The sequence below is a fragment of the Athalia rosae genome, chromosome 5 (assembly GCF_917208135.1).
Source record: "Athalia rosae chromosome 5, iyAthRosa1.1, whole genome shotgun sequence".
In the NCBI taxonomy this organism is placed as follows: Eukaryota; Metazoa; Arthropoda; class Insecta; order Hymenoptera; family Athaliidae; genus Athalia; species Athalia rosae.
The window spans coordinates 10,543,952-10,562,706 of NC_064030.1; the positions used below are offsets into that span (position 1 = coordinate 10,543,952).

The 18,755-nt window shown below is 37.1% G+C and overlaps 4 protein-coding genes across 7 annotated transcripts in view; 1 reads left to right on the forward strand and 3 right to left on the reverse strand.

Moving 5' to 3' along the window:
- Positions 1 to 10,125, forward strand: part of LOC105685517 — a 26,566-nt gene extending 16,441 nt beyond the window's left edge. For both annotated transcript variants that reach the window (XM_048655025.1, XM_048655024.1), the window contains exons 5-6: positions 7,956 to 8,249; positions 8,357 to 10,125. In XM_048655025.1, coding sequence (XP_048510982.1) covers positions 7,956 to 8,249; positions 8,357 to 8,571 — 509 coding nt within the window. In that variant the 3' untranslated portion in view covers positions 8,572 to 10,125. The remainder of the gene's footprint in view (positions 1 to 7,955; positions 8,250 to 8,356) is intronic.
- Positions 3,644 to 6,642, reverse strand: LOC125500879. Its single transcript, XM_048655034.1, has 3 exons — positions 6,431 to 6,642; positions 6,056 to 6,247; positions 3,644 to 5,868 (listed from the first exon to the last, which is right to left on the reverse strand). The coding sequence occupies exons 1-3, from the start codon at positions 6,640 to 6,642 to the stop codon at positions 5,865 to 5,867; spliced, it is 408 nt and encodes a 135-aa protein (XP_048510991.1). The 3' UTR covers positions 3,644 to 5,864.
- Positions 10,126 to 14,276: 4,151 nt separating the features above from the next.
- Positions 14,277 to 15,662, reverse strand: LOC105685552 (cytochrome c oxidase assembly factor 5). 3 transcript variants are annotated; one of them, XM_012399766.4, is made up of 4 exons: positions 15,272 to 15,653; positions 14,971 to 15,150; positions 14,772 to 14,873; positions 14,277 to 14,682 (listed from the first exon to the last, which is right to left on the reverse strand). In XM_012399766.4, exons 2-4 carry the CDS (start codon positions 15,076 to 15,078, stop codon positions 14,641 to 14,643), a joined length of 252 nt encoding a protein of 83 aa, XP_012255189.1. In that variant the 5' UTR covers positions 15,079 to 15,150; positions 15,272 to 15,653; the 3' UTR covers positions 14,277 to 14,640. The 3 variants fall into 3 exon arrangements, 2 of the variants coding, with proteins under 2 accessions (XP_012255189.1, XP_020707996.1); XM_020852337.3 differs by having other exon boundaries at positions 14,971 to 15,081; positions 15,272 to 15,633; XR_007278346.1 differs by having other exon boundaries at positions 14,562 to 14,682; positions 14,967 to 15,081; positions 15,272 to 15,662.
- A 336-nt stretch (positions 15,663 to 15,998) lies between these two features.
- LOC105685594 (putative nuclease HARBI1) lies at positions 15,999 to 17,903 on the reverse strand (the record flags this gene model as incomplete). Its single annotated transcript, XM_048655379.1, is given in 4 exon segments — positions 15,999 to 16,576; positions 16,672 to 17,229; positions 17,309 to 17,595; positions 17,716 to 17,903. Coding segments are annotated over 3 exon segments (954 nt in total), but the record flags the coding sequence as incomplete, so codon positions are not given.
- Positions 17,904 to 18,755: the final 852 nt, after the last annotated feature.

The window sequence follows — 18,755 nt, forward strand, 5'->3', positions numbered from 1 at the left end:
TCGAGTTTCGAAAGATTTCAGTAGAAATCCAATCTCAAAGAGGATGCGTTATCCTCGAAATCTCGAACCTTGTACACTTTGATATGTTTTTTTTTACACATTGCAATTAATTCTTACGGGATACCACATGAGGTATCGAAGATACTACAAAGTGACTGTAGAGTATGTGTATGAGTATGAGTGTGAGTTATGTACATGTTTACCTGAATATGAGAGAGTGCAATGATGTCAATATGCATGATGAGTGCAAAGGGAACGAGAGTAAGTTATGGTCTTGAGATCGAGGGGTCAACCTCGCTGGAAATACCGAATAAAGAGTACGTGTTGTGAAACAGATAATTAGGATGTATCGGGATTTTATGCAAAATCCACGGCCCCGTCTCGAGACGATTGATAAAATACGTATGTTCAGCGCCGGAGAATTCTACTCCGAGCGGGTTTTACTCGGGGATTCTCCCGACTGCACTTCGCTGCTATCGTGTCTCAAAAGAATCTAAAATTCAAATACTCGAAATCCATAGAAATCCCAAATCCAAAGCTCGAAACTAAAACTCAAAAGAAGCACAAAATCACGGGAGTCGGGTGCCAGACGTTTCCATCGTTATTCAAAATAACAAAATCAAATAAAACCTAAAAAATCGCCGACAGGATCAAATGGTTCGGCTGGCTAGGCTCAGGCACTTCGGCAACCTGGTAGAGTGGCGTGGGCTAGACAACAATCCATTAAGGGCGAACGAAATACCAACAAACGCACAAAAGAAAGGCAACTAGGAGAATTCCGAGGAGAATTCTTTCAATAGGCAATCGCCCGTATATTCAATAAAACGGGAGTATTTCTGCAATGCCATAGCGAGAGTGACGATATATCAAAATCGGGAGGTGGTACATCATTCCTTAAATTAGTCCTCTCGGGGAACAACAGTCATTATCACTATTAGTAGCTAACTGTACTAACGCGGGAAATGCAATCCGGGGGTAAGCTAACGCTACGAGGTTTGACGGGAGTAAGTTTTAACGGAAGATCCGGCACCGGCTGAAAACGAGAGCGATATTACGGGAGCAATATTTACAATATTTCGGAAGAAAAGAAACACCTCGATTACGGGAGATTTACTATTTCGCGGATTGCGTCCCCGCAGCTACACGATGATGTTCTCTGCAACGCGACCTACTCGGTCCCAAATTTTAATTTCAAAAGTTAACATACAATGATCTCCGAAATTTTACACAATAAGCGACCAGATTTACTAGGCGGTAAGGCAATTGAGCGTGAGCAGACTATAAAGCGATTATCAAACTTACGCTTAACACACCATCCAAGAGATGCCAAATCATTACTTAACTTGAAATTCTAAAATTGCCAAAATATTGAATCATGACATTATCGAATCACTCTAAAAGTCAACTCGTTTCTCCAAAAAGGTTCTAACTTCATTCAAATTACCTTTTAACGAGAGACCATTTTATAAGGAATACTTAAAAATATAACTGTCGAGTCGCTACGGAGCTACCACTGCCCTCCAAATTAACAACAAAAACCCCTAAAACCAAGGATCTACCCGGAGGGCTCACCGTTCCGTCAGTTCAAGAACCTAAATAACCAAATTGATCAACAAATCTCAAAAACCGAAGAAACTACCCGGAGGGTTTACCAGTCCGGTAGCTCCAAATCTAAAATCTACATGCTAAATTCAATATGGCGTGGTAACTTCGTGGCCATTACAAAATAAGTGAAAACGTTACCTCATTATCGGAAGTTCTTCATCAATAACTGACTCGACTTTATAAAAGAATACCAAAAGGCTCGACGGGAGCACGAACTAATTACATTACAAAATCCTTGTTACAATTTGACGGGAGAAAATACTAAAGTAACGAGAGCAAAACTAAATTAAAAACGGGAACAAACTTAAAACGTGAGGGCACGTTGACGGTGGCGCGCGGGTAGGACGAGAAGAGGTTCTTCTTCGATCTTCCGGCCTTGCCGATCTTGATTGGTGTTGCCCCTACCGCAATTAGGTCGCCTATCAGGTATCACGACTGGACACCTCGTGACCTAATTGTTTCGGCGACTTTGTCATCCAATTTCTGCTGTTCCCACACTCATTGTCAGGATACTATGTACTCCGTGGCGTTGCCTACCCATCTTCGCTCTCAACGCTGATCTCCGCTCCTCAATGTCGTTCCGTTGAGGGGCGCCAAGCATCAGGGCCATCCCGGGAGCATCACTTTCTCTCGGTAGTCCGGAAAGAAGGGCAACAGGCACCTTCATCCACGGGGACACCTGGTATCGGTGCTGGGCTCAGCTTAATTTTCCCCCTTTTGCAAGGCCCATCGCCTTCGGGAGTCGCCTCATTGTACCGCCTCATTGCGGGAGCCACCTCAGTCGTCGGGAGTTGTTGAAAATGGTCCAGCGCCAGGCTGGGAAGTTGTGGGTCGGAAGGTAGCGTTTCTCAGTCCACGCTACCCTATACGCCGCCTGCACACATCCATAAAATCATCGGGAGCTGGCGCCCGCTTTAGGACGCGGACAACCCGGACATTTGTCCGGGGCGGCAAATTTGTAGGGCGGTATTTTGGCTGTCAATGTGTCAAAATAGTCATCAGTTAGATACTTAGATAATCAAAATTTAGACTTATCGATTTTTTCTTACGCTAAAATCACCATGCAATTTACATTTCATACTTACTATTTTTGCCTTATTGTTAGAGCTAAAAAATTATTTGTAATCCTTGATTATGAAAAAACCATAGAAGAGCGGCATATTTAGATAAATAACAAAAAAGCCACACCACAAAATCGGCTCAATGGTTTGGCTATTTTAGCGATTGAGCATGAAATCGCTGATCAAATAAACTTAAGAGAGTTGATAAAAAAGTTTGCAGAATTAAAAGTGAGGATAAAATGTTTTTTGTGATTATAGCGTATAGTCAATGACTGTTAATTTTATGTTGCATACTTATATGTATATTTTTGGAATTATATACGTTTTTATTATAATTTGAAACTATGTATGCAATTCTTATTCAAAATAAGATTGAGATGTCTATTTTTGAAAATTATACAAGTTTAACGTGGCGGCAATTTGTCTTTTTGCCCGAGGTGACGTAAACGCTAGAGCGGGCGCTGCGGGAGCACATCACTGATAATAAATGTATAATCCCCCCAAAAGGCACCTACGGTGCAAAAAAGTTCGCCAGGTACATTAAATGTTAAAGAATAACTACTACTCAAATATCTTTAATGACAAAAAAGGAAAAATTCATTAATAATTCGAAAAAAAGGATCCAAATCAATTATTGTGCCAAGTACATGTAACTTTGCATCATGCACAGAAGTACTAGAGAAGACTGGAATGAACATACAACGAACAATAATACCAAGTGTAAAAATATAGAATTAGAGAATGAATCAATTAAAATCAATTCGAAGAATAAAAAAAAAAAAAAAAAAAAAAAAACTGAATTAAATTAAATTAAATTAAAAATAAAAAAATAAAAACTTGGAGTACGTGGTTCTTGGCGAGCTAATGTTATATTGCCATACTAGAATTCCGAATTTTTTTTTCCGAAAAAGCTCGCCAAGTCCCACTGCCTGCAAGTTTTTATTTTTTTATTTTTAATTTAATTTAATTTAATTCAGTTTTTTTTTTTATTTATTCTTCGAATTGATTTTAATTGATTCATTCTCTAATTCTATATTTTTACACTTGGTATTATTGTTCGTTGTATGTTCATTCCAGTCTTCTCTAGTACTTCTGTGCATGATGCAAAGTTACATGTACTTGGCACAATAATTGATTTGGATCCTTTTTTTCGAATTATTAATGAATTTTTCCTTTTTTGTCATTAAAGATATTTGAGTAGTAGTTATTCCTTTAACATTTAATGTACTTGGCGAACTTTTTTGCACCGTAGGTGCCTTTTGGGGGGATTTGATAACTTTTTGTATGTTGTTGAAGAATATTGTAGTATTGATTATGGTTACGTTTGTATACTATTGTTGTAAGATATTTGATGGGTTGAAAAAAATTTAGTTACCATCACGATTAAGCTTAGCAGATATCAAGAGATTCGGTATAGTACTATGCCTTTGCAATTCAACGATTAATTACTTCGCAGGTCGGTTTCCTATGCTTCGGAGAATGTGTCCTATTTGAATAAGACAGACACATGACGGGTTGAGTAACGAATCCATTTTCTGACTCCTGCTCCAATTGAGTAGGGATATGTTTCGATTTGTATTTGGCTTCTGTTATTCGATGCTTTTGTTTTCAGAAGATGATCAAAGTTGGCATTTGAATTTTTAAAAGATGCAGTAGTGATATGGTAACTGTTCTACCCGCACTAAATTCTCAGATTGATACTACATGAGAAGTGACTCCATCAACTTTTCACTGAGCAAGTATTCAGGGGCAGCCGTATAAGGATACAGTAAATAATACATATTGTTCTTATGACTTCCCCTAACCTTGAGGAGACTACAAGGACAGCTGTGACAATTACAATGCAATGATACCATAAATGAAACTAACATTGATAGTGTCTTTTATTGCGAATGTCTTTCTTTTACCATGGACTGTGATCACTGGTATCATCCTATAAATCAATTGTTATGATGCTTTTTACATACGACGAAAAATCTTATGAAAAATACTCTATTTAAATGCGCATTTCACACTTATGTATAGTTGACATTAGCTCATGATAGATGGTGTTCTTAATACTAACATAGATTACGTATACAAACACCGAGTCTACGAATCTTCACACGAATTTCACAATTTGCATTTCATTCTCTTCACTAAGAACGTTAATCGATGCACCATTTTCAGCGTGACGCATTGACGTATATGCTAATATATTGTAACGCATGAGCATTTGAAAAATATGCTTGATTGAGCGCAATCTAAGGTCCCTAGGTAACAACGAGACGGCGATCAGCCATCGGTAATGAATGAGGGTTTCAGGAATCGTCCACTATTGTATTCAGCCACAGCTTAGATCAGCGCGTACATTTGTAGAAGTATTTTGTAAAGTGCCAGAAAAAAGACTGTCTTCTTTCATGTAACGTGGAAGGGAGCTCCGGATTTTTCATCTTCGGTTTGTTTAAGGGTGCAGGAACTCTTGGTTTGCGGTATTAGAACGGGAACCGATTCTTCCATCGATATTAGCATGCTGGTAGGAAGGAGGATGGTGTTAGTCATTACGGATTTGTACAAAGGGTTGAGAGAGTGATGAACGTCATACTTGAGTCACATTCGGCGACCAGAACTCGATCTAGCTATTGAAGCAAGATTCTTGTCAAAGAAACCTACGTTTTGGAAAGTTGTTTACCTTTCGATTCGCTACAGCTCTCGTCCCCTAGTGGGATCGCGTTTGGAAAGGTTTTTCGTGAGTGTTGTGCCAGGAGAAAGATTAGTTGGTTTCGGGTGATGTGGAAGGGAGCTCCGGATTTTTCATCGTCAATTTGCTCGAAGATGGTCTCTGGGAAGGAACTCTTGGACTGTAGCAATAGAACAAGTGCTGATGAATCTTTCAAAATCAGTATGCTTCTAGGACAAAGGAATGTGTTAGTTGTGATGAAGCGATATGGTAAGTACCAATGGCAGGCAAACGTCATAGTTGGCTTACCGACAACTGCCGGGTGCGTGGCCAGTAAGTGATTTGACTGCAGTTGACGACGCACCTCATTGGACGTAAACCTTCTTTGTTTTGAAAAGTCTTCCACCGTTTCGGTCATTTGGAACTTTTGTCGGCGGGTAGGATTGGAGAGGAGCTTTCTGTTTGTGAAGTCCCAGAAGAGAAACCGAATTCTTTCGTGACTTTACATGGAAAGAGCCAAAGAATTTGTTGACTTCATTTCACCTGTGGAAGTAGGATCCATTGATTCGTCGTATTAGGACAAATACTGCTGCATCCTTCGGTATCGAGATGCTTGTGGTGGAAAGGAAAGTGTTAATTGCGTTGATACGGCACAGCAGGTACATTAGGGAGGCATTGGTTATGATTGACCTATATACAACTTTGGGGGAGGTAGGTTGGATTTTGTCACCTGCAACTTGTAATGACGAACAGTATCAGCGGGAGACCTCCATCTTGGAAAGTTTTCCTCTCTCTGATTTTGTTACAGGTTTTATAGCCGAGTAGGATTGGAAAGGAACCCCAAGTTTGTGGCGTGCCAGGAGGGAAAGCATCCTTTTGTGAAATCCGGGTAGTAGTGTTGGATCGTTCGGCGTTTGTTTTCCTGTAGGAATAGGAACCCTCGATTTGTGTCATTGGAGCAGAAACTGCTGTATTTTGCGATATCCGTATGCTTGTGGAACAAGAGGAAATGCTGGTTTTTTTGATTCGAGACAGTGGGTACGTTGGAATACGTTAGAAACGCAAAGTTTATGATTGACTCGCACCCATGCTGTTTGTTACTCACGTGATTGCTTCGCGAATTCGACGAACTTGATCACCTTGCATAGCATCAATCAATACATCTGTTTTACGATATATTGAAAATTTTATAAGGCAATCACTGTCGGTAGCGATTACCGATGATTCGACGAGCTTTGTCCTTCTAACCTCACAAGCGGACGACGAGCTGGTGAGTGAACACCCGATATTTCGATCATCGATCAAGTCGACAAACATGTCGCACTATTCAGAGTTTTATTACCAAGATTATTTATGTTCGTTCATGGAACTAAGAGTGCTATCACAAGGGCATGTAAAATACAACACACATCCCAGCAATGACGATTCCGTCACTTCTATTCTGTGCCGCCATTGTGTTGACTTGCCACTAGACGGGCTCCGATATCAGCTGCCAACGCGGCAAGCGGTAGCCATGAGAGCGCCGCTTTTCTGGGGCCCAATCACAGTATAGGGAATAACCACACCCACGGTTTCTCTTCTACAGAATTATGTTGGAATGGTTTTGGATATAGCTGGCTGTACGATGACGACGGTGGTGAATCCGATCGAAACGACCTACCGGTGATCAAAGATCATCATATCCCAGCTCTCCGACCACTGACGTTATTGAAATTACACTTAAATGACAGCTCGTCCGCGATTAATATAGCGAAAGTGCATCCAAATTTCCCGAAATGCTTTTGATTTAGGAGATACCTAATAAAACAGTCGGCCCTACAGCGCTTTTTCTATCCCCTAGCAGTAAAGATACTCGGTAGTCCGCCCGTTCTTTTGAATGTACTTGGCGCGAGACTCTACCGAGTCTCTTGATACTGGAATGACTTCTGAGGTGGTGGGGGTTCTGAAGAGAGAGATCGCGCGGGTGTGACCACCTGTCTTTTTCTATTCATCACTGCGCTCCATGTGGTGCGAGAGAGTCAAGTGGTCACACTCGACCCTCTCTCTTGCCGGAAAGTCTTTCATAGGTATGTACATACATACGTATGTATGTACATACGTATAGTAGTAGGCATTCCAGTATTATTACATTTAATTGTGAGTGGAGCACATCGTCGTCCATCTTCATACCGGGAGAGCTATTCGTAGCTCGTGCATTCCTGTACGCCGGGAGAATTGGCAGCGGAAGTGAACCTGGTATCGTCCGAAGTGATTCCTGAGCTGTTTCAGCCGCAACCAGGAATCTTCGGGAGTGTTTCGTATATGGCGAGCGACACAGAAGTTTCTCCTCCGAGCGGGGTCCTTCGGAAGTGGTGTAGTTGCTCGGCAAAGCAGAATCCTCTCGTCCCACCGTCCGTCATCCCATACATACAATACAAAATCACCCTATAAATTACTGTACAATACCAAAAACTCAAACGATTGACCTTTGGAGCGATTTTCGGTGCATTTCTTGGTGGTTCTTTTTTAAATTTCCCTGAATTTTGGCCGTGGTAACTGACGATGAAAAACGCCACGTTACATCTCGTGCCCTGTACACGATATTTTGGCACGAAATTTCATTGAAAAAAAACTTTCTCGAATTATTTCAGCGGAGTTTCCCTTCATCTCCTACTATTTCATAAACAAGCAAACGAGAGACCCAGCCGAGTTTTATCAGGAGGCACAGTGCCGTGCACTTCAAAAATTCGATCCACGCGAATTGAAATACGCCGCAAGCCACACTTTGGACATATTCAACGAAGTTGCAACGATCGCTCGACCACCTCTAGAGCCTCCCGGAGGTCGACCTCCTCTTGCAACAACCGGATACATCGTATCAATTTTCAAGGTCTTCGAAGGTGACGATGGTTTGAAGTTCGAACGTAATTGGCTCTACTGGACGGGTGAGCGATCCTTTTCGGAGTTTTTCTCCCCTGCACTTTAGTGTAAAACGCGTTTGATAAATAACTTTTGAAATGCACGGTTTTCGTTTTTTTTTTTTTGGTTTCAGGGGCAAGAATGATTTACCGATATCTACCAAAATCTGTTGGCTTACGGCGTATAACTCTTCACAAATCGATGTCGCACGGCGACAAAATGTATATTTTGATATGCGAGTGTTCCCAACTTCAGGACAACTTGTCCGCGGCAGCTATTTTATTACCAGCATTACGTGCCAGACTTTGTGGCTACACCGGACTTTACAGGCCTTCCGTGTGCTTCTGATTTCCTTTATTTTCATTTAATTCGATTATGTAATTTTCTCTGAGAAAATCTCGTTCGAAACAATTACTTACACCGTGTCGCAGAGAACATGATATGATTATTTTCGGTTGCACATTATATCATGTGATGACTAATAACTCTCGAGCAATTTGTAATGACTAGTTGCCGTTACTTAAAAAATCTTAGAACATAAGAAAAAGTAACTATAAATAGTTTTTAAAAAAATTCTTAAAAAAAATCAAATATAACGCAATTATAATATTCTCAAATTAAAAATTCGAAATTATAATTTATCAAATTCGATGTTATCGAAAAAAGCAATATGAAAAAAAAAACAAAGACGTTCTCTGGATTGAGAATTATGTTTTGCAGCAATCGATATACATATAGGAGTGTAGGTATGTGCTGCTTCAATGAGTCTTTTTCAAATAACAACAATAACAATCAGAATAATTATATTATTTAATTGGAAAACAAAATTAACGAATAGATGATCTGAATTTATCTACACAATCGACTTGAAAATTGCTTAGGAAAATAACATCGACATTTTTTTAGAAGCTACGCGCATGCCATTATACATATAAATAAAAATTTAAATTATCCGAGAAAGTAAACCAAAATATATATTTATAGGAGAAACAAACTACAAATTTCTGATTACATGAACGATATAATTATAGGTAATTAATTTCGTAGTACAATGAAAAATAAAGTGTTCAAGTCACAACAGCTTAAATTATGATGAGGATGTATTTAAGAACTATACGATAGAATTGTCAAATTATAGCATAGTAAAAAAACAAAAACAAAAAATGAAACAAAGGAAAGGAGAAACCAAAAATAATTATTAAACCACAACGCTTGATAGGATGAATCCGAATGGTTAACAACTAAGGAATATCAAAAGTATTTCAACTGCAGGGTGTCATCGAATCTATATCTATTATGAAGATAAGAGCATACCTAATATCATAGATATACGATACATCTGTGCTAATATATAACATACATACTTATATTATACGAAAAAATGATATACAGTTTATTAATACGCTAATATTATGAAAACTTAATATTATATGGACAGTGATTACATATCTTACGATTCAGAGGGCTGTGATATTTACAGAATGTATCATATGATTATATGCGATATATAGGTATGTGGGCAATTTCACATCCACCCGATCAATTGAAAACAGTTATCTTTTTCGATTTTTTCAGTGATTTTTGTTACGATTGTTTTCGGTCCGAAACACTTCTATGAGTTATGAATGTCTGAATCAAAAGAGTGCCATGATTGCTTTCAAAAATTCATAACTCAAAAACGGCTGAACGCAAAAATTTGAAAAAAATCGAAGAAGTGTTTCGAACCAAGAACTGCCGTACAAAAAATCGCTGAAAAAATCGAAGAGGGTCACTGTTTTTGGCTCATCGAACTGACGTGGAATTCCCCGTACATAATACTTATACTTATACAGTTTTAACGAGTCACGATGTGAAACATTATTAATACGGATTCATGATGAAAATAAATGGATAACTAGACCAGCTGGCGATTTTCAGTTTTCATTTGATGGTGCAGGTGTGCTGACAATTTTTTTTTTATTCTGGAGAAAGTCGTATTTATTTTCATCCTTCAACGTGTCGAAATTCTCCGATCTCGAAAAAGAACTCGTGAAGTTTTTCCAATTTTTTTCTTTAATCGGTAATTTTTGATAACTAATGGAACCCATCTTAAAGTTGGACTTTTTTTTCAATTCTCAAAAATCTGAATTTTCATTTCGATCATTTTGACATGAGTTTCCCGATGTGCCGATTTTTTTTTCCATATCTTTCAACCCTTCAGACATTTTGAACAAACAAAATGCCGTGTATCACCATCATAGAAATTCTTGAAAAATTACCAAAAATACGGTGGACAATTCTAAATCTTTTGACGCAATACCCATTACGACGCTCGACTGCTATTATCGTGCGCCAAAATGGTATGTAATCACCGGTTGAATAGTCAAATGATTGTATCATATTCTGGCGTACTGTAATATCGATACTTGGAAACTTAATATGATGTAATTTGTGGAGAACAAATAATTGCATGAGTAACTGGCCTTCGACGAAAAAAAAAGAAAAAAAACGATTATTAAAGTTGATTGATTGAATAATCATCATGATTGAATACATGAATTAACAAGGGACAATAAGCTGCTGACAATAAGTTGAATCTCAATTTTTATGATATTGCCGTCAGTAGCTTGATAACAGATCCCGATATGATCATGATAATAATGTTAAATACCAATAAGAATGTCGTGATTAAATCTTTGTATCCTTATACATATACACCTTAATAATCTTCTTTCTTATCTCCAACAAATAATTTTATGATAAAAAAAACTTTGCTTCGTATTTCGGGTATTCGAAGCCAATTTCTGAACGGGCGTAACTAATAATTTTTATACGATCGTGAAAAATAAACACAATTTTTGTTCGTTTTGCATGGACGTCGTGAAGTTATGAATATTGAAGAAATTATTTGGCTGCAGTTTTTATTGGGGATTTGGTATATGTTAGAAATATTGCATTTGTTTTCACTATTACCACAGATATAATATATCTCTGCTATTACATATCTTGCAATCACAACCACTGCGGAACTTCTTTGATTTCTATTTTTTTCACTAGTATACTGTTTTTTAGTTTGACTACTTCTAATTCCGATAAATCCTCACGACGTTGGACTTTTGTTGTCCAAAACAACAGGTTTTTAGAAAATTTTGATCTGTCTGAGTGTACCGACAAAGTCATGCGATGTTCTCGGAAACGGTTCAATCAATAAATCTGAAATTTGCAAGATTTTTCATTTACGTTATGGGGATGAAAAATCAGACATAATTCCTGTCAAAAAAACAAATTAAAATAGCAGATTAATACCGCAAAAAATCGCATTAGCGGCATGACATTCCATGAAAACCGTAAAATTTTTGCGTCGCTGATTTCCAATCTGATGTTGAATTTTCTAAATTTGATATTCACCACATTCAAACTTCAAAAAATATAGTTGACCAAATGTAAATTTAGTTTCTCCGAAATTTTCGTATCACTGCAGTTATACCAACTGGAGTTCTAATTATCGGCATCCAAAATGATGAAACCCTAATTAAACCGGTCTGTAAGACAATTATGAATCCGTCCTTACTTTACCTTTTCGTTGTATTTTCAAAAATTCTGAATTGGTTTGGAATGTTATACCTACATATGCATATGTAGACTCATAATAGAATATATTATTATTTCGAGATAAATGACATCTTATCGACTATAGTCAATTCTCAGACGTATAAATGTATGTATAAATTTACAATCGAAATGAATCTAACAAGAAAGAAGTGAAAGGCAAATAATTTCATTATAAGTAGGTATGAAAATCTTTCAACTCCTGCCTTCGCCTTAGGACTATAATCCAGATAATAACAACAACAACAACAACAACAACAACAACAACAACAACAGCAACAGAAACAACAACAACAACAGCAGTAACAACAACAACAGCAACAACAATAACACAATGATAATGATAATGATGATGATGATGATGATAATGATAATATAGACATACGTTGGTCGGAAATTTATTAAATGCGAAATTAAAGGTAATTTCGGTGTGTTTTAAAGAAATGTATGTATTTAAATTCTGATGTGAACCACGCAACTACCTTCGATTATTTTGGTAACATATCTATGGTGATATATGGCTTTGATAATATAAATACTGAGATTTAACTAGAATGCGGAATTATTTTATCTTGTCATGCAATATTTATGCTTTCGGCTAAGAGGGTATTTGTAGTAACTATTACTTTATATGTTCAATTTATATCGACCCCTCGAAATACTCGTAAATAGACCGCAAACGATATCCGTAAATAAAGCTTTTAAATGAATAAGCGAATGAACATTATTACGTACGCTTCATTTGCTAAGCCTAAATAGTGACCTTTATCTCGACTAGACATATTCTTCCTAATTAGAATCGTTTGTAAAATTAATCAAGACATTCCTAATACGTAGAGGCGTAAAGTGAGCTACAGGAGACAAGAAATTAAGAGGATGATTATGGTTCTGTATGGTTCTGCCTGATTGTTAGCACCAAAAATAATATCGCCTGTATTGGCGATTGGTCAACTGGCGATTTATTCAATATTATTACCAAACAACTGTAAGATAAATCTCCGATAAGATGAGTAACCGTAGTGTACTTTAACCAGCGAAATTTTTAAGCATCTGTCTAAAAAAGTTTCTTAAAACTAAGCGATCCTCCAAAGGAAGATCCGTATCATCGAGCCAATATTTTCGGTGGTAAGACAGAACTCTTAAGGTCCTCTTAAAGTTATTAGTTCTTCAATTACCTTTAAAATTTAATCTATAGAACGACTATAATTGAAAATAGGTATTCTATGGGATTTATAGGCAATAGGTATACGCGTGTAGGTAGTGATAAAACATTTGATGCATATCCAATCTTGGCGTTATTTACGTAAGTAAAACCAAAACAAAAAACATTATAGGTACAATAACAAAAACAAAAAACTTGTCGTTCTGTTCGCGAGTTAAATTTGAAAAGATTTATGGAATATGAATTCATTCATTTGATTATTCATGATTTACGGCTTCTCGCACTCTACAATAATTAAAATTTGACACATGGAACAAAAATTTTATACTCGAGTATTTTGTATGATATAATTGTATGATATATTTGGGATTATTTTTTCATGCTGCGGGTAAATGATTAACAATAATCATAACAATTATAATTATAATGATAATGATAATATGTGATATCATCATATTAAACATGTAAGGAAATTATCGCGCATGTTAATAATCATTGTACGTACGTACGTACGTACCTATGTATGGGGAGGTCCAAGTAACTTCGAGTAGAGGGATGTCTAACCTTCATTATGTGTTTGCAGTGGTTAACAGTTTTTTTATGATGATCGTAGCACTTGCAAAATACTTCCTCATTATTTATTCATTCATTTTTGACTTCTGGAACCGTATTTTGAAGGTTTTGTGTCGAAGTTCAGAATTTCGTCGACCTATCTTGAAACTCTTTAGCCGTTCAATATCATTTGTTTTTTGATACTCAAAATTTTTTAGAGTAGTAAGAAAATAAAATCAGAAACGGACTCAATCCGTTGTGTAAGTTTTTGGAAATATATCTAGTCATTGTTCAAGAAAGGTTCCAACAATGAAAAAAATAACAAACCATAATCTGGGGGTGTTTTAAAAGCGACATCAGAAAATCCCCTAGTCAATTTAAAACAGTGGGGATCAGAAACTACACGAATTCGCCCGGACCTTCCTTTATTGTTAGACACGTTCAAATGAACACCAAAAGTATGCCTTTATATTATGACTCTTCTATAACGTGTATAAGGCGAAATATTCATATTTATTCGAACTGAACGCACCTGTGTTTTCATAACTACAGTACCGTAAAAACTTAGAGGGCGTGAAAAGATACCAGAGTGTCTAAATATGTTGTTTTTTTCTTTTATTCGTCATGATTGCTTAAGTTTTATTTGTGAAATGTAATTGCGTAAATTAAATACACGTTATCCCACAAGAAGTAAAAACGAATTAATAGCTTCAGGTAATTGAGGTTTAGAAACAAAAATAACATAATTGAATAATTTGCAATCTCTTAATTCAGCCATGAAGTTAAGAATTTTATTATCCGCTGGGCGGAATTGAATTATACATATACATAAACATGGAGTTATTATAATGATTTAGATAATATGAATATAGTTTCAATTCGTGCATTACTATATTACAGTATAATAGTTCTATATTATAATAAAGTTTGGCTACATATTTTCGTTGACTCGAACGGACATTTTTCTTAAACCTTGACCAATGCAAAGATGATAGACAATACTTAACAACATCTAGATGGGTTCATCTGTATTTTGTTACAATATTTTATTAAAGAATTAGAATAGCCAAATAACGATGTTATAGAATTTAAATAATAGTGATATAATCTGTAGATCAGTAGCCCTTCGGTCCTCTGAATCGCCTCCTACCATCCAGCTGTTGAGAAATATTTTTAATAGAGCTTTCCATAATACAAGGTGATGCATTATCAGAGTATGGAAAGGGGGTAAACCAAAGACACTCACGAGTGAACGTTTACACTCGAAGAAAGATACTCTCAAAGCTTGACATTTGGAAGGTACAGTACCGTCTGTTGCATTTAGACATTCTCTAGGGGTTCGTTTGTGCTAAAGAAACACAACGTAAGATTACAATTTGCCTGTCATTAGAAATCTATTGTATGCAGCCTGAAATCCTTGGACAAAAGGCTCATAACTTACATACAATTTTACAGCAGTCGCTCTCTAGGAGGCACATCTTAAGGTCGGCTCTTGCCCCAGCACACCTAGATTGATCCTTGAGTCTTTCATTTTCTTCTTCGTATCTGATCATCTTCTACAGGGTGTAATGAGGTGTAGGTTAGATTTTAGCACACGGTAACCAAGTCCAAATCAAGGACTTCAGCTACTTTGAATGAAAATTTTTTTTATCTCGGTTTAATCTTATTCTATTAAGGCTAGGTTGTTCCACCTCCGGGTAAATTTCGGCCTACCTAACAGATAACTAACCGTCAAATAAATATTACCTGACAGTTTACCGGGCACGAGTTGTTCCACAACTTTTTATCCTGCCGATAGTTAACTACAGAGGCGAAAACGCCCCATGTATGGGTCCTGTGTTAAATTTTCGGTCTCAGAGTGCGTCTGTTCGGTCCACTGAACCGTTGAGTGTAGATAGGAATAGAGGTGCGGAAAGCGTGGTGGGGGTATGCTTATGTACGGACATAGGAAATATAGTACGTATGTACATACATACAACGAATTCAGATCTGAATTAGTACGAATCATACTTAGTACGAAGTATAGTCGTTGAGTGTAGATAAGAATAGAGGTGCGGAAGACGTGGTGGGGGTATGCTTATGTACTTTTCCTTATATACAAGAGCTTTGCCTCCCCACTAGTAGATGGCGCTGACAAAAATTGCCCGATTTTACGCACACGCAGAGCGGTCTCGCGTACATGAGATTACCACATGCAAAGGCTCACGGACGGCCCGAGCTTTCCCTCCCCACTACTTGGTGCGCTGCAGTCGGTCACTTACACGCATACGGGTCCCTGTAAATGATATGCACGCACACAATCGATTCTCGCTGGCGCGCGGCGTTCTGCGATTTCAACTCATTGCCAGAATCAGAGCAATCGAGCAACTCACAAGGGGAGGCTGAGAACTCGTCGTCACCGATTTCGACCAAATTCACAGTACATGTTGGGCTCGACTAGAACTTAAAGTGAGCCAAGTAAAAAGACGAGATGGCCAAGCGTTTTGCAGATATTATTGTTTAAACATTTTATGCGTAGTAGACAAACGTAGTAGACATGTTATATTGCCCTGCAAGAATTCTGAATTTTTTCTCCTAAATAGCCCGCCAAGTCCTGCCGGCTCTATTTTTTTTTTTTTTTTTTATTTAATTTATTTTTTCAATCTTTATTGTTTTTTGATTCATTGAATTGATTTTCATCAATTGCTTTCCAATTTCGTCATCTTTCATATATATTCAAATATACTCTTTTTTACTATCAAGTATATGACAAATGCATTGATATTGACATAATACAGAAAAATTGACGTTCAGTAATGTATATTGCGTTACTGATAAACTGACACTTTCTTACTATAATGTACCAAATGCATTCAACATATATTACGTTTTTGTTAAATGTATGTAAATATGTATTTTACATTTCTGTTACTGATGCCAAATGCATTCTACATCTAAAAATACAAGGAATCCAAATTCGTTATGTATAGTTTTATACTTTACCCAGTTAAAATTTCAGTCTTGTGACAACCCTAATTGATTTTGATCCTCTTCATTCTTTAACGGGCAAGGCTGTGAAAAAAAATTGTAACAGAAAAGTTAAGTAGCAGTCCATATAACAGTTCATACCAACCAATAGAACGAAATTGAGTAGGCTAAAATATTACCGTGCGAAGTGTGTATCAATTAGTGATCGGCGTACAATAGTATTATCATTGCCATTAGGATGTTGTATGCCGTCAATGTCTAATTGGCTGCTGAATCGTCATCAAATGGGGGTTCAGGTTCTCCTTCATTCTGTGCAATGTTGTGCAGTATAGCAGTAGCTACTATTATAGCTTGAGTTGCGAGTGGTTGCACTCTTAAACTAAAAGCTAATGCAGCAAATCTTCGTTTCCACAGTCCAAAACTTCTTTCAATCACATTTCGCGTCCGTATTTGCGATTTATTGTATAATTCATGTGCTCGAGTTAGTGTTTGAAGCAGTGGTGTTAACAACAAATTTGTACACGCATAACCACTATCCCCAAGTAATAGTGCATCTCCCATTTCAGCATTCAAAAACCTTGCACGTATTCTACTCGCATTAAAAATTGTCAAATGATGGGTTGATCCAGGCCATCGAGCTACGATATCTAAGAATTTTAGATTACTATCACAAATGGCCTGTACGTTGATTGTAAAAAGTCCTTTTCTATCACGCTATTCCTCTGCCTCATCTCCCCCTACAAATATGACCAAGATATCAATATCACCAAGATATAATTAAGACAAGCTTATTACGAATTTAAACCTAATACATACCTGATGATTGTATTTTGATGTGAGTACAATCAATAGCTCTCACAACTCGAGGGAAGCGAGCGATATTTTACGATTTTGTTCTGCTTTGTTGCAGACCCAGATCTGTATTAGGAAATCGAATGTATTGTGGGCGTAAGGCTGCTATGGCTTCCGTAACCTTCTTTATGATTCGACACATCATAGATTTGTGTATCCCACCAAGATCACCAATTACAAGTTGAAAACTCCCAGTTGCAAAAAATCTTAAAGTCAGCAATAATTGGTGTAAAGGATCCACAGCTTTATTTCTAAAATGAAATATGTATGTATAGTAATGTATCTAGTAGATTGTAGCTCATGAGAATCTTCTCCAATATGGAATTGAAATAGGTAGCTTGATAAAAAAAAAAAGTGTAATTATAACTCACCTGTCGGTTCTGCTTCTTATTCTAGGTTCGATAAGAGCTAGAATTACTTGCACAGTCGGCTTACGGAAGCGAAACTGTCTAAAAAATTCCTCGTTGTCGCAATCATTAAATAAATCCGGACGTGGACGCACCGTATATCTTTTCCTAATCACTATAATAACCTCTTCATCAGATTCGTCGGTATCATTTCGTCACCATATAGTCCAGTCGAATTAGGTTTAATATTAATGTGGAAGAACATAGGCTGGCTGATTTTTTCAAATTTTCTTTAGACCAGTAGAAAGCTACTCTAAAAAGTCTAACATTTTTTTCGAACGGGTTTGGCCGCAAAAAATTCTTGAAAATTGAAATACCCATATTTCGCAATATAACTTTTTCTCTGTAAACTTTTCGGAAAAAGTTTTCGTACAAAAGTTGTTCGTCGTAAAGAGATCCAAATTATGAGCCCGATTTCGAAATTTTATAAAAATTAGTCTACTTGCAAGCAAACACGGAAATTTTTTTTCGATTTCTTCGAATAACTTGATCAATAATCAACTTGTGGTATTGTAATTGATGGAGCAGTAACTTCAATTCTTTTCCCAGAGGAATAGTCGAAGATTCGTTCTCCTAGGTTTCATAGTTAAGCAACAATACGCGACGAGGTAAAATCCGCGGATTGCCCATACTTTCTCACGAACGATCGTCACACGGTGCCAAAAAATCATGAACGTAGTGGTCCATGAGTACTTTCTAGATACAAAAAATAACGAGAGTACGAGAGATGGACGGGAGAAAAACTGCACAGGGCATTGGTCCTCGCTGTGTACTGTACCCTCACAATCCTAAGTGCTAGATCTACGTGAAATGATACTATGTGACGTATGACAGGGCTAGGTAAGAAGAGATTAAATAATCAATTAGCCGTCTTTTCACGATAGGCAGGACTTCCAGGAAGTTATGTTTTATTAATAATACGATATTATCGGGAGAGAGCCTAGATGTACAATGTGTCTTCGGGAGCTTTTAATTATGAAATCCGACGAACGTGCTGAAGCGTT

Excerpts from the sequence above, each read along its gene's own strand:
- LOC125500879 (XM_048655034.1), bottom strand. The coding sequence starts at position 6,642 with ATGTTTGTCGACTTGATCGATGATCGAAATATCGGGTGTTCACTCACC. Across the intron at positions 6,248-6,430 it reads CGAATTCGCGAAGCAATCAC|GAAAACAAACGCCGAACGAT; the intron begins GTGAGTAACAAA and ends CTATTCCTACAG.
- LOC105685552 (XM_012399766.4), bottom strand. The coding sequence starts at position 15,078 with ATGATCAGATACGAAGAAGAAAATGAAAGACTCAAGGATCAATCTAGG. Across the intron at positions 14,874-14,970 it reads AGAGCGACTGCTGTAAAATT|CACAAACGAACCCCTAGAGA; the intron begins GTATGTAAGTTA and ends GTGTTTCTTTAG. Across the intron at positions 14,683-14,771 it reads TCGAGTGTAAACGTTCACTC|CTGGATGGTAGGAGGCGATT; the intron begins GTGAGTGTCTTT and ends ATTTCTCAACAG.